Source organism: Anoplophora glabripennis, unplaced genomic scaffold, assembly GCF_000390285.2.
Source record: "Anoplophora glabripennis isolate ALB-LARVAE unplaced genomic scaffold, Agla_2.0 scaffold127, whole genome shotgun sequence".
NCBI lineage: Eukaryota > Metazoa > Arthropoda > Insecta > Coleoptera > Cerambycidae > Anoplophora > Anoplophora glabripennis.
This window is the reverse complement of record NW_019416291.1, coordinates 192,426-208,278: the sequence shown is the minus strand read 5'-3', so window position 1 is coordinate 208,278 and position 15,853 is coordinate 192,426. Positions and strand designations below refer to the sequence as shown.

At 32.0% G+C, this 15,853-nt stretch overlaps 1 protein-coding gene across 1 annotated transcript in view; it reads right to left on the bottom strand.

Moving 5' to 3' along the window:
* Positions 1-15,853, bottom strand: part of LOC108903605 (histone deacetylase 5) — a 38,276-nt gene that overhangs the window by 18,608 nt on the left and 3,815 nt on the right. The window contains exons 2-3 of the mRNA XM_018705835.2: positions 3,724-3,791; positions 574-879 (exon numbers count right to left, since the gene is read on the bottom strand). Coding sequence (XP_018561351.1) covers positions 574-879; positions 3,724-3,791 — 374 coding nt within the window. The remainder of the gene's footprint in view (positions 1-573; positions 880-3,723; positions 3,792-15,853) is intronic.

The window sequence follows — 15,853 nt, the reverse complement described above, 5'->3', positions numbered from 1 at the left end:
CATGGTGTTCCTCAAGCATGCAAAAGTGGTCCGAAAATGGATCCAAAATCAGCTAACGCAGAAAGTTTCTATATTGTTCGTAGATGAAAAAAATGGCAAATTGGAAATCCTAAGTGATTGGTTTCGCAAGTTATGGACGCTTTTGTATTTATGCTATACGCATTCATGAAGAGCAAAGTAGAGCATTTGAGCACACACGTATAATCCGTTTTTTAACTCCAAGTCAAACAAATTGAGCATGTATTTATTAGTTATTGTATTATATTATCCATGGCTGGATATATGATTTATAATTTTGAGTAAGAAGTTTTTAAGATAGATCTGATGATATTGAAATCTTGTCTGAACCTTCGTAGGGTGTTTTAATACTCGTATTATTGTTGCAACATATTCTGTTAAGGGCTGGTTATACTCTACAATAACTGTTGTTCGGATTTTGTTACAAACGTCAAGGTAATGTGACCAATACATGAAAACGCACAAAAAAAATTGCAGCAATTCTAAATCTTGTAAAGTTACGGTTAAGACTAAGATATTTTTATAAACTCATCATTGAGGTGGGAGGGTACTCACCCAGCCTGGCGGTGCAGGCCGCCCTGACGGCGGCCTCGGAGAGGTCCGGCGAAAGGACGTGGTGAGCGGCTAGGGAAATGTTGGGCATCGACGGGCTGCTGAAGAGCATGTGCCGCTGGTACTCCTCGGATTCGCAGGGGGGACTCAGCTCCTTGGGGGGCTCCTGTGGGGGCGAGTCGCTGGGTGGCAAGCAGGAGCTTAGGAGTTTCTTTTTGAGCGATGGGGGAAGTCTTTTACTCATTGGGCTACATCTACGTTCCATCACGCGCTGTTTCAAGCGCACCTTGAGGAGATTAGGCTCGGATGCTGGAAACAATTTATAAAAATATACGGCGCGTTTTCTAATCCCGCGTCAGCAATGTTCTTTGACACCGTCTAGGCATACACAAGCTAGTAATTAACAATTATTTAAGTAAGTATTATTAGAGAAAAAACACATACCCGACATATTGACATCATCAAATAATGTAACATTTCAAAGAAATGTCTTCTATTCTTGTTCTAACATCACATCTGTCAAAAACCGTCACGATAGCTAGATAGATAGATAGATCTCATCTGTTCCTGAATCTTAAGGATTTATTTTTCAAGTGGCCCTCTTATATTAGTCCAATTAAATGGGTCTTTAAATCGCAATTTTGGTCAACCTGCCTAAACTTTTGATATAAGTTAGTTTGAGACATATAATAATAACAAATGACAGTAATTTTCTTTTCAACCCCCGGCCAGGGGTGAAAAAAGACAAAATAAAGGGGTTTTTCAATATAACTCAAAAGGGGTAAGAGATAGAAAAAGTTTCTTATAAAAATTGTAGAGCAAAAAATTAAACATAAAAATGGTCTATTGAACTATTAAAATTAACAGCGTTCGGGAGACTAGAGGTTAAGGGATGATTTCAGAAATTTAAAAAATAACAAGCAGAAAAATTAATGAATTAAAAAAAAATTTTTTTTCAATCTACTCTAAAAAATGTAAACTACCTTTTCAGAGAAATAGACATATTTTTTAATTTCTAATAAAAAAGTTATAACAATTTCACAAAACGAACGTGATTTTTTTTATCTTTATTTTTATCGTAAAACAAAATTTCCAAAGCAACTTTTCATTATTTTAAATAATCAGTCGAAAGGCATAGAAAAAAATTGTATTAGTGTTAAATGATAAAAATTAACGATTAAAAAGTTGAAATTGTTATAACTTTTTTATTAAAAATTTAAAAATATATCTATTTTTCTGAAAAGAAAGCTTACATTTTTTAGAGTAGATTAAAAAAAAATATAACAATTCATTTTTCTCCTTATGATTTTTTAAATTTCTGAATTAATCCCTTAACTTCTAGCCACCCTAACTCTGTTAATCTTAATAGTACAAAAAAAAGTCCATATATCATTTTTATGTAGAATTTTATGCTCTACAACTTTTATAAGAACTTTTTTTTCTAGCTCTTATCTCTTTTGAGTTAACTGGAAAAACCCCTTTATTTTATCTTTTCTCATCCCTAGCCGGGAACTGAAAAAAAATTACTATCACTTATATACTTCAAACTAACTTATACTAAAAATTCAGGCAAGTTGACCAAATTGTGATTTAAAGGCTCATTTAATTGGACTATATGGGATTAATAAATATTTAAATATTATTGGAAATAAAATATAGATTTACAAAAAACAAAGCTTTATTTCTAGCCAAAATTTACCTTTTTTATTAAATTTAGTTAAATTTAAATACCTATATACAGGGTGATCCATTAACGGTAGGGAGCGGCTGTATATAGGAAACTAGACGTACTACGATTGTGGGGTAAATAATCTATTAACAAATTGGGAAATTGATTTAAAATATTTTCAAGTTTGTAACTTCACCGGTAGGGGCGCAACTGCTATAGTGTTACAGAAAATTGTCGTAAATTGTTGTTAAATTGTCGAAAATTTCGCTTAATAAGTTGAAAATACACTTTTTAACTGCACTGTTAAACCCTTCACAAGTTTTGTTTGAACTTTTTATTTGTTATTTCCATAGTAACGCCAGTATGAAAGACGCCATCTTGAAATTTTTAAATTGTCACAACTTCTAAATGCCTTAATCGATTTCGATAAATGAGGGCTCATTTTAAATAACTATTAATAACATTTATTTTTATGTTATGGGAATAAAAATATTAATTTCCTGCGCAACGGTAGACCACACTAATTAAAAAAAGGTAATAAGTAATTGTTTCTGTTTACTAGAAAAATTAAATGGAACGATATAGTATTTTTCTTTAATTAATTAATTTACATTAATTACCATTAAATAACATTAATTTTTATAACAATTTCTAACACTTAATATGGAAAAAAATAACAGGTACACCCCAGTTCTTGATAGTTCGGTAGCTTTAATATTTTTTATTATGTTGTCCCTGAGACATGTAATAAAGTGATTTTTATTTTTTTCTCTCTCCAAAAAGGAAGCTAGATACGAAAAAAATCAAGAGACAAAAAAGTTAGTAACGCATTTTTAGTTGCTTAATGCGAAAAAAATTATGTTTTTAAAAAATCAGCGGCGCATATTTCTTTTTGTCAAAAATATTGGTTAAAGTGTCCCCCGGGACGCTACTGGACTTAATAATTTTAATCTAGTTATGGCTAAATTAGCTCCTTTCTACCATAAATAACACTACCAAATTTCAACAAAATCGGCTAAAAGATTATTAAGATGTTTACAAAAAAACGATTTAAAAAAAATTTGAAACCCTGTTATCTTGAAAACGAAGCATTACTAGACCTATGTTTATATAAACTTTTCCTCTTAGAATGACTCTAAGAATCACCCTTTAAAGTTTGGCCACGTACTTAAATCACACCCTGTAGGTATATTAGGTATGTTTTCTTTTCATTAATAATATTGTTTGGGTTCATCAGCTGAAGATCTGCAGTTATTTGATGAACGGCGGGCTTTTGGTTTGGTCTTTGAGATACAGGAAGTTAAAGATGTCCCTTTTTAAATTAAATTCGAGTCGTATATTTTTCAAAAAACAATGTCAATTACCGGAGTATTAGTCAAATAGCTTGTATATCAAATTATGCCAGCCGTTTCCCCTTCGGCAACCGGTATCGTCTAGATCTGCGTTTAACAAGACCTGTCGGTTTCACATTTTCATGTACCTACCTGTCTTCCGCAGGGGGAAGTCGTTGTTTGTTGTTGCAGATTCGGATCCGGTGTCCATGCCCTCCGGCCTGAAAACGACAACGTAATCAATCAATCAAATCAATCAAATCAATAGCTCGATTATTCGATTCGCGCACAAAGTCAGGGGAAAATAATTTATACTTCTATTGCCACATTAGAAAACCTAAAACTCGATAAGGGTCAAATGTATATAGAAAATTTAATTAAAAATTTGATATACAGGGTATCTCAGAAAACATCAAGAAATTTTGAACTAAGATAAATGTACACTTGCATTGTCGCCAACATTCATTTAAAAATTCTAATAACAGAATATTTGAAGTACTTATATGCACAAAATGGTCCGAAAATGTTTTTAGTTCGCAAGATTTTAAATATATCTTGGTTTTACATACTTTAGTACTTTTAGACCAGGGATATAAGGAAAATAAATGATCTGGTGGTGACTGTTGAGTAGCCAGGGATCTGTAGTTTTTCATACAATTTGGGTGAATTTTAATATATTATAATGTTAATGCTAATTTATTAATAAAAAAAAAATAACCTATATCTATAACTTCCTGTGAAAATAACTCCGAAAATGTTGATAACTTAGATTTTTTTTTTGGTAAAAGTTTAAACAAAATACTTAGTTAAATGCAATATTAATTTATTAAGAAATAATGTTCCATTACAAAAAATTACAAAAGATGTTGATGCAAAAAAAAATTGTTAATGTTTAAACAAATTACTGGATTAACTTAAATTTCTATTTATTAACAAAATGCATATTTGTGATGTACGCAAGAAGATACCCCAAATTAAAAAAAAAAAACATCAAAATCGGTCAACAAGTTCCAGAGATATAACTTGCTCTATCAATTTGCTCGTGGATTTGTAGGTTCCCCCTCCACTGACTTACAGTAATTATTTGGAACATTCTCAGAGATGCTGTTACAAAGCTATCGTACTCAAAAATTTCACATAGAAACTTTAGCTCTTTATCTTCGAAATGGCACTTATTAGAAGTCTAAATTATTATAAACAAAGTAGCTGTGATTTTTTTAAAAAGAAGGGTCTAACTTTGCCCCAAAATAAATTAGAGCAACTTTTTTTTTTTAATTTGTGTACAAAATGCCAGCTTTACGACTATGGAAAAATAATCTCTCTAAATATAATAGAAACAAATTTATTCTAATTGTTTATAAGAGAAAAATGACAGTGTTTGTGGTACGTTTTTGCAGTGGTAAAAAACAATTTTTTTGGAATAAAATAATTTCTTCCAATAAAAGAAGTCTTTCTCTTTCATATGATACCCGCAGAATTAAAATATCTTGGTAATTTTGCGTATCAAGTTATTGCAAAAATAATGCCTCTGGGATAAACATTTAGAATTTTGCAAAAACTATTGGATGAATCGGTCAGAAATTTTAATCACATATTAAGGACTATAAAAGCCAACTATTTATGTAACATCAAAGTTGTAGGTTGACTTTTGCAAAACTTTTTGTTTATTTAGTAATAATCGAATTTTGACAGTTTTTTGCAATTTCCCGAGCAACAAATTATAGTATCGGATTTTAAAAACCATTTTAAAGGTTTTTTTATTCCCTGCAAGTTGGTTACTTTCACATTATAATAAAAATTATCGTTTTTTTCTGGTAGGCAAAAAAGTGATATTTTGGGTTGTTTTAGACCTTTTATCAATATATATTAAAATCTGATAGCTCCGTCTGCGTCGCACGATCGGGCCGAAAAAGGGCCGACTTTGGATTGCAAAGGCTTCGCCCCCGGATCGCGCAGCGATCCCCGGCGAAGCCCGAAGGGCTTCGCCTTCCTAGCTACATCGCGCCGTCGTATTTACAACACGGCGTCTCGANAATTTTATGAAAAACTTTACAGATCCCTGGCTACTCAACAGTCACGGCATTTTCGTCATATTCCTGTCTATTTGTAGTAATAACTACTAGGTACTCAACGATGGAAATAGAGTAGGTAAATAAAATAAGAAAATGTTTCACATTGAATGAGTTCTTTTGAAAAGATGACAGTATTTATATTTTCATTATCATTGAATAAATTAATATTTTTTTGAATTATTAAATAAATTTTTACTTTCATTTCTGAAGTTTCAAAAAGTGTTTTATCTCTGAAATAAGTAGGCACTCAAGTAGGCATATGTTACATTTAATCTATATGTAGCAGTATTACCGCCATCTAAACGTCACCAGAACTAGTGCTTTGTAGCCCACTTTAAAATTTATACAGAATAAATTCAAAAATATACACTAGACTCCCATGCGGTTTTTCGTGACCTTCGCACCCTTTAACCGTTTAACCCATCTTAAATTCAACTGAATCTAGTAGAATCCGTGTTTAGAACACTACACACATATGATTTGTGCTACACACTACTTAATTTATTTTAATTTATGTGACAGATTAGTAATCAGCAGCTACCTGATTTAGTCAGCTGCGCTATGACAATTTGTTGCAACTCATTTGTTTTGATTATTGTTTGGTTAAAACAGTCTATTCGATGTAATTAGTTTTTAATATCAGCGCAAATGTGCGTAGCTGCTTCAAAAGTGTGTTCATTAATTATTAGCATATTCGAAATTCCTATGCGCCGCACATTGCTGGGCATTGTGTACGAAGTCTGTTCAGAAATAACCGAACTTTTTGAATTACGCGGTATTCGAGATATTTAGTGATACGCGGTTGGCAGCACTGGGTTGTGCATAATCTCTGTAGACACATGTTCTTGGATTGTTGATATAATCTCATTTAGTTTTTGTGAGTCAAAGATCTGGTGCGTGTAAATCGCCGATTGACTGTCAAAGAAATTGCAGAAGAGGCTAGCATCTCAATTGGGTCACGCCATGAAATTTTCACTGAAAAATTGAACAAGCATTGAGTTGCACCAAAACTTATTCCTCGTTTGGTGACCGAACAACAGCAAGAAAATCGTGTGGACGTTTGTCGGCAACTCCTTGAACAATCTAATGTCGATGAAACATTCATTCGAAGGAATAAAACTACTGGGTTTACGGCTACGACATTGAGATAAAAGTTCAATCATCGCAATGGATTGACAAAGGATCTCCACGCCCCAAGAAAGCACGTCAGTCTCGATCCAATGTCAAAGTGATGCTCACTGTTTTTTTTCGACTTTAATGAAATTATGCAATTTGAAATCTTGCCTCGAGGTGATAAAAGTAAACTGCGAGTACTATCAAGGCGTTTTACAACGGTTGCGTGAAAGAATACGCAAAAAGAAACCAGAGTTGTGTTGAGATTCTTGCAGCATGACAATGCGCCTGCACACTCAGCTTTGTTAGTTCGTCAGTTTTGTGCTAAAAAATCAGATTACTGTCCTTCCTCACCCTCCTTACTCGCCAGACCTGGTTTCCTGCGTTTCTTTCTTATTTCCGAAATTAAAATCAGTGCCGTTTTCAGACTATTGATGACATCAAAGCAAATTTGTTACAGACTATAGGTAAAGGCCATTTCAAATGAAGCTATCCAAGACTGCTTCGTTAAATGGAAAACACCGCTGGGAAAAGTGTGTGATTAGGGGAGGGTAATACTTTGAAGGAGACAACGACCAATAAATGTATAAAATTAATAATAAAGTTCTGTTATTTTCTGGTATGTTGCTTTACTTTTCCAGTATCCAATCTCGTTTTAAATAAGTCCCATCAATGAAATTATACATTTATGAGTTGGTGTTAAAAATAAATATGATAATGAAAATAACATTTTTTTATGAAAGTGTCATGGGAGAATATCGGCTCACTGTATAAAGATAAAAACACTCCTTTCCTAGTACGGGATTATTAGATTTTATTCCATTTTTAATTTATGGTTTTTACATTACCTTGGTATCAAAATTGCGGTTTTGTTTAATAGAATTTAAACGGATAGCGTTAATCAATTACTTCTAAAAATAGCTATTGAATGTCATGATTGTTTTCGTTTCGTTAATATATACATGTACAACGTAGCCATCGTACTGTCGAGCCGGAGGGGGGGGGGGGGGGGGGGGGGTGACGTTTGGATTTTGTAATGATCGCGTTAAATATATCTGTTTGTTGCTGTGAATTAAAAGAAGATTTAATGAGGTGTAATCTTATTTCCACAGGGCGTTTGGTAAGGAATGGGTAGCTTCCTTGAGTAAAAATAAACAGAATCCCAGGCGTACTCTCCCATAGTCCTGATAATATCAATAACAAAACAAAGAATTTCAAATACAAGTTGCACCAAATCAGTTTCTTCTTATTTTAAAATTAGTTTCAATTATAAAGGGTGTTAGATTTTTTGGGGGCTTTACCTAATTTTATTTTTTCAAATGGGACGTTATATTTAAGGCCCACATATAACCCGTTGTCCAAAAAATAAGGGGAATTTGTTTAAAAATTAAAAAATCTTTATGCTTCCAAATCAATTTCGTCGCCTTCAAAACAATCCCCACCTGATTCAGAGTACACTTATGCCAACGTTTTTCCAACTCTCGAAACAGTCTGAAAAGTCATTTTCCCGTATGGCCTTCAATGCTTTCGTCGATTCGGCTTTTATTTCCTTGATCGAGTCGAAACAGTGTCCACGGAGTGGTCTTTTGAATATAGGGAATAGCCAGAAGTTGATATGGTGATTCCGGAACGGTACGAGTTGAATTTTTGGCGAAATGGTCTTGAATTATCAATGCTGAGAGCCGGTGCATTATCATGATGCAAAAACCAAGAGTTGTCTGTCCATAATTCCGGCCTTTTGCGGCGAATAGCATCACGCAAACGACGCATAACACTCAAATAATATTCTTTGTTAACATTTGGCTGGTTGGAAGAAATTCATAGTGCCACAATAGTCAAAGAAAACTGTCAATATGACCTGATTTCTGAGCGACTTTGGTGTGTTTTTCGGTTTTGGTCACCTTTTGCACGATATTCACTGGATTGATTGGCTGTTTCTGGGTCATAAGCGTAGTTCCAAGTCTCGTGTCCAGTAATGATTCGTTTCATGACGTCTTGGTAGTCAGAAATCATTATTTTACAAATGTCAACGGGACGCTGTTTTTCCAAAAAGTTGAGCGTTTTTGGAACCAACGAGATTTGATGAATCTAAGGCACAACAAATATTTTAAAATGGTAAGTATTAACCGAACTTTTTGAAATTCCACCAGTATCAACAAGGTTTCATATTATTCGACGGTTTTCGAGCACAAGATCTTTGAGTTGATTAACGTGTTGTTCATCAGTTGAGGTTGATGGTCGTCCCGATGATTCGTCCTTAACGCTTTCTCTGACTTCTTTAAAGTCTTTGTAAACATTTTTTTGCGACATAACTTCATACTAAAGGCCTTCTGTAACATCCTCAACGTTTCCGCGGCAGAATATTCATTCCGCAAACAAAATTGAATGCAAATTATTTGCTCAACAAAATTAGACATAGTGAAAATCGATAAACTCTCTTTTGTATCTTTAAAAAAAATTGAGTAGCTCTGCAGTAATTGAATATATTGACTTGAAACTCTGCATATATATCAAGAACAGTACTACCAACATATGAAAAAAATTATTGTATGCACTACAAGGTGTTCATTGGAGATGACTCACCCCTAAAATTGTACCTAACTTTTTTTTCATTGACCGAATTGAAAAGTAGTAAAATCAGTACACAGCAGAATTTAATTTAAATTTTTTTTAATCTTCTTAAATTTTAAAAAACATTTATGGTTTTCAAGAAAAACCATATTAACTGACACAAGATTTTAACAGTGTTCATTAGAAAATAATCAAAAAGTCATAGTAGGCTTTATCTTTCAAATTTGACAATTGGCCAAGTAAATTTTACTTCACTTCTCTCCTAATTCTACAAAAAGAAAACTAATACCTAGGTAATTTTTAAATAAGCGAATAATGTATTAAGTAAAGAAGACAAATAAATAATAAAAATAATAATTGATATTTTTTCAACAACAATCAGAGGCAATTGTTGAAATAAAATAATTTTATTGACTGACAAGTTTGAAAGATAAATTCATTGCCTACTACTGTTAAATTCTTGTTTCAGTTAATACGGTTTTTCTTGAAAACCATAAAGTTTTTTAAAATTTAACAAGAATAAAAAAGTTTTTAAAATTAAATTTTGAATTGAACTATTATTTTTCAGTTCGGTCAATGAAAAAAGAATTCGGTACAATTTTAGGGGTGAGTCATCCCCAATGAACACCTTGTAGTGTTTGAATTAACTTTAAATCATAGTCAAAGAAGGCCAGTAATAAACCTAAATCATGTACCAAATTTGGTTTTTCTACGGTAAAGTGTACCAGATATTAATTTTTTTCAAATTTGGGGGCTAATAACTCCTCAAGGGTGCAACTTTTAAGTTTGGTTAGATTACAATATTTTGGACACCCTGTATATTGAGTTCAAAGTATATCCGTGTTATTTGATGTTAAAAAAATTACATCTGTAATGTCCCAAAGAATATTAAATATCTCTAAAACCAAATGTAACAGCAAGTTGCGGGTTTTCACCAATTGTTTAAGCATAGAAAAAATTCAAATTATGAACCTTACCAATTTTAAGTCCTCATATTTGTATTTTTTAAAAATGCAGAATTTATATATACATAAATTTTTTTATTAAGGTATCCTGTTTCTTATAATTTGCGAGATATTCGCCGTTTTTTACATATTTTTTTGCTATTTTCATCATAAATATATTTTCAAAACTAAAATGGACAGTAAAAATGATGTTTATACATTGTTAAACGTAAGTTAACATAAACATCAGAAAAAGTTACAATAATGTGCCAATAAATTTCTTCAAAACCGAGGTCAAAACAGTCGCAATTTTTTTGACACACTATTAAAAATTCAAAACACTGCCTTAAAAAAACGCTAAAAAGATCAACAATAATAATCGTTTTGTATATCTTGCATTGAAAGAAAGAGGCGAAAAATAAAATTTACTTGTCCTGCTCCGTATTTAGCAGATTTAGTTAAATAGAGATATAGCTAGCCAATTAAAAAGCTTGACCCAATCCACCTACGTGAAAAACGTTGATTTAATTTTTTTTTTACAATTTTATTATTTTTTATGTGCTATTATTATTTTTTTAACGCCGAACAAGAAATATGAAAAATCCAAGGAAAAACCTCAAGTTTCTAGCAAACTATAAGAAATGGTCACTAATATACCTTATCAGAATAGAAAGGAAATTTTGCATAAAACTGTGATAAATTTAAGATGGGTTCCATTAAAAAAATCAAGTTATATACGATCCAAAACTTGTAACTTCTAATACCCATAACTGTGGTATTGTTTTACTTGAAATGTACTAAGTAGTGCATAAGATAGGGTTTTTTATGTTAGTGGTGAAATCTTCTCATGTGTGATATTTTTGATGATGTAAACCTCTCGTTTTTTAGCTCATATAACACCGAATTCTAAATCCAATATCTTTTTCTAAAAGTATGCTTTAAATTTAATAAGAAAATACGGGGTTACATTTGAAAAATGCGGTTAGGTAACGCCTATAAGAAACGGAATGGAAATAGAACAACCTGTGTAACTGAAAATAATTTCAAAATGTAGAAGAACTGACTTGGTGCAAATTCTACCTGAAACACTTTTTTCTATAAGCAAGCGAAGCTATGCAAGATCGGACACCCCGTATAGTTCTCTGATTGTAACTTCGCGGTACGACATCCACTACTACTATTTCTAACTATATCGCAGTAGACATTGACCTTTTAACAGGGGTAAATTGGTGTAAATTGTAAAAAACTCATAAACAATACCTATTTCGTCTAGTTTAAATTTATCAAAAAGTGTCTATCACCAATGACCGGACTAACGACGAGGTAGAAAACTGTAATTCATTTTACTCCGGAGATTTTTTACAGTACAGTGCTAAAGTGGTTTAAAAAAATTATTAACAAAACAAAAATATTACAAAAAAGGCAAAAACGCGCTAAAAGAAATTCCCATATCAAATTCCGTTTAAGTATACATATTAAAAACTTAAAAAATAAATAAACAAATATTCCTTAGTCTTTAAAGTAACTTTTTAAGGAAATAAAACAACCGAGAAGGCAACATTTATTCACACTTACAAGCAACCCTTGATTTCTTGATTGAATTTACTCTTAACAGACACCCTGTACAATCAGAATACGACAGTTGAAATTACTACGTTATTGCGACAAACTCTAAAATAGTTGGAAGAGATTTTTTGGGAATACCACTGCGTAACGGACCATTTGGCACAGTTTCAATTTATGTTTTTGTTAATCAAGAAGGTACAAGTAAACGGTAAACCTCAAATTAATTTCTTACTCACTTCCTCTTAATTTTTCCCAAATGCAATTTTTTTGTTGCCAGATTTATGTTTAAAAAGTACCGGATATATTCTAGAGCGATTAAATTTTAATAACAAAGTATAATACGGCCTCAATATTTCATAAGGTTTTCTGCTTCTTTATCAGAATTCAGTATGAGCTCGAGAATAGTGGGGGCGTTTATTTTAACCGAACTATCTTTTAGGCAGTCACCGGCAACGCCAAAAATAAATAAATTTCTTAATAAACAAGGCACTCTCGAAACCAGACCGAGTAAAAAAAAACAGGATAAACAAACAAGGTAAAATTAACTTGCTCTAAAAATAGCCAGACCAATAAAATGCAGAACAACAAACCGTTTAATTGTACAGTATGGGTTAGTAAATATAGAAAACCCAAAAATATTCCCATTCACACTTGTTCATCGGGCCGAAATGATATTACGAAATCACGTTCTATTGAATGTGCATGTCTATTTTAATTTTAATGAGGTCTTTGCTTATACATATGTGAGGACAAGGTAGTCCGTTCCACCGTGCTGTTACAATTTACATATCGCACTGTTATTCAACACCACACACGCAGCACAGCCAGTCAAGCTCACGGCCACATTATCCGTGTGCCAAAGGGACTCATCAGGATTGAGAAATACCCTAAGGCCCTCTATAGTATTACCAAATATTTTATTTGGTAATGTTATAGAGACCAATGTTTAATTTTCCCGCTAAAACAATTGCTTATGCGTATTATGTCAAAATCAATTGTTCAGTTATTTGATTGGCTAAAATCAAAACACCCATTTGACATTTGCAATGTCGAATTGTCAAACACTGTGATAATTATATATTTCAGTTTTAAAGTTAACCAGTTGTTTCAGTTTATCAACTAGCTTGTCTCATAGTGATAAAATGTGTTCTTTTGTGTGAAAATAAAGTGGATGCTGGTACTAATGTCCTGCATATAGTGATCCCAATATCCTCCAGCTGTATGAAACCAAAATAAGTTTTCCGTTGATTAAATGTTTGAAAATATGACCACCAAAGTAAACCGTCACATTACATTAAAATTACTTTTCACTAACTTTTCCAATACAAGCATTGTCAACATGTCTTTGCGTTCTTGGCCAATTATTTCGCATAAAAAATTTCTACCCGGATAAAAATAAATAATAAGTTTGACATCTCTGGGGAAAAAATAATACACTCGGATTGCCGGCCAAATCCCATAATTTATATCTTTTTGTGCAATGACGTCGTTTCATTTTTCCGCGGTGCAAATTTCAAATTTTTCACAACTTTAAAAATAAAAACTCGCTGCGACCGGCACCTCTAAAAATAATAAACTAATATTAGAACGATTTATTTCCAAGCATTTATTTTAAAGCAAATTGTACATTCTGGTGGTACCTAGAAGATACTCATATAATTCATATAAAAAATTTAATTTGGATACCTAGATTGTCTCCTTCAATTTTCAAAATAAATTTTAGAAATATCGATTTCTCGGTCGAATTAGTCTGATTTTTTAATTTTTTAGCCAAAAACTTTCAAAATATGAAAATATCCAAAATCTAGATAAAAACATCCCAAGACTGAAACGGTGGAATCAGTTTTTCTAAAAATTCTAACCGTTGACAGGAAATCATTATTTTTAAAGTTGTTATCGTATTATTTAATATTTTTTTATTATTTCGTTTTGAGCTTTTTATTCTTTATACAGCGTGGTCCTTATAAACGTTTCAACAATCAGAAATGTAAATGTAATTACAAAAATATATCCAAAGATGTTTGTCGCAGGTTAATAAAACTTGGGTTGACTATTTATCAAACGAAGGTAAAATTTCACTGCATTTGTATAGAATTTATAATCAATCATTGGCGAAAATACTGAGATATACCTGCACAAACACCAGAATTTCGACAACGCTGAAAATTTTGGAAATCCAAACAGTCCGTTTGATTCATAATCACCAAAGAAAAACCTCTTTTCCACTCGAAAAACGAGTAATTTTCGAGTTATTTTTTCTACTCTAAATTACTATACATAGTTGAATAATACAAATTTTGTTTTACAAAAAATTATTTAAGTAGGCATTTTTCAGTTGCAAAAACAGTGTCCTAATTATTAAAAATACAAACTGACATTGGCATTTTCTGAATATTCTGACAGATAGCAATTGGCAAATTTTTGCGCCACTAGCTTTTAATAATAATAATTAATTGTATTTAGAACTGCATTTGCGATAAAAAATTCTTCGAAATTAGTTTCGAGTTAATCAAACTGTGTGGTTTATTTTAGGCTAAAAAAATAATCGAAACTGACTTGTTTTTTGAACAAAATGGAAGAGATATATTTCTTTGAGATATACAATAATTGTGAATCAAACATCGCAGAATTCCTGGGGTTCTTGGAGACGGTGTCTCCCAGTATCTGCGTCACAGACTGATGTAATCGTACCCACATTTTTCCCCTTATTGTTAAGTCGCCAGCACAAGTCTCATTAATTTACGTCAAATACATCTTTCAAGGTATTTGCGTCGATGTAATATTTACCAAAAACTTTCAACACCTCGTACTATCTCGAAAACGAGACATAATTTCATTGGAAAAGTGCACCAGTAAATGCCCCTGCCAGTACTTTATTCTTATAATCTCCGAAATAACATTATTCATTTAAAAATTGCATATTCCAAACCATTTATCTGCACGTACAACTGTCTCTATTATGATATACAGGATGCGGCATTAGTGCGTCGAAGTACGATATCTCCGTTATTATAGAAGATATCAAAAAAAGTTATTTACAAAAATTGCAGCCAACTTAAAACTGCACATTTTAAAATTATTTTCGTATATACAGAGTGTTACGTATTACCAGAGTGAACCAAACATAATATTTTTTAAATGGGACACCCTATATATTATTTCAAATTTAGATTAAACTCGCCTCTCCCGTGCTTCCAATATAGGGTTTAATTGTTATACAGGGTATTTCAAAAGTTATGGTCAATTGTATACGAGAGTCGTTCCCATTTCAGCATCCTGTATACCCTAAACAGAACAACTTGACAATAATTTTTTCCAGGCATAACTTTTTGATATTGGTACAGTTTTACGAGAAAGCGCTATTTCTGTATTATTGTAACAGTTGAATATAGGGCGAGCAAAAACTCGAGCACAAAATTTTCTCAATTTTTTAAAATGAAACCCTGTATTTTATTTTAAAAACTGAAAGCACACTTTATCTTTCATTTTTACTCGCATTTTTATAAAGCATAGCTAAAATCATTAATTATAATTAAGCCAAATATCTCGAAAACGGTGCGAGACAGCTACTTTCATAAAGTATACCTTTTTTGTGTAAAACAAGTTGGAAAATAATAGCTGTTTTACATTGACAATTTATTGATCAATTAATTCATGAAATCCCTTCATCAAGAAATTGGGCAAGTGTAATGCACCAAATCTGCTGTCAAATAACTTCATGAATTTATTTATCAAGTTCTTGACGAATTAGAGCATGTTCTAATTTTCGTCAATTTCTTCGTGAAGTTCGGAAGTACCAACCCAAGATATTTCCAGCCTCAGATCAGTAATGAGGTTATGCTATTGGAATATGTAAATAACTGTGTGGCGTCGTACTAGTTTTGTATTGTTTTTACTGATTTGTTACTTACAAACACTAATATTTATATAATATGTGTCAAAACGGTACCGCTGTTGTATCACTACAATTATGAGTGGAAAGGTGACATTTTTGAAATTTATTTGCTTCTTTGATTC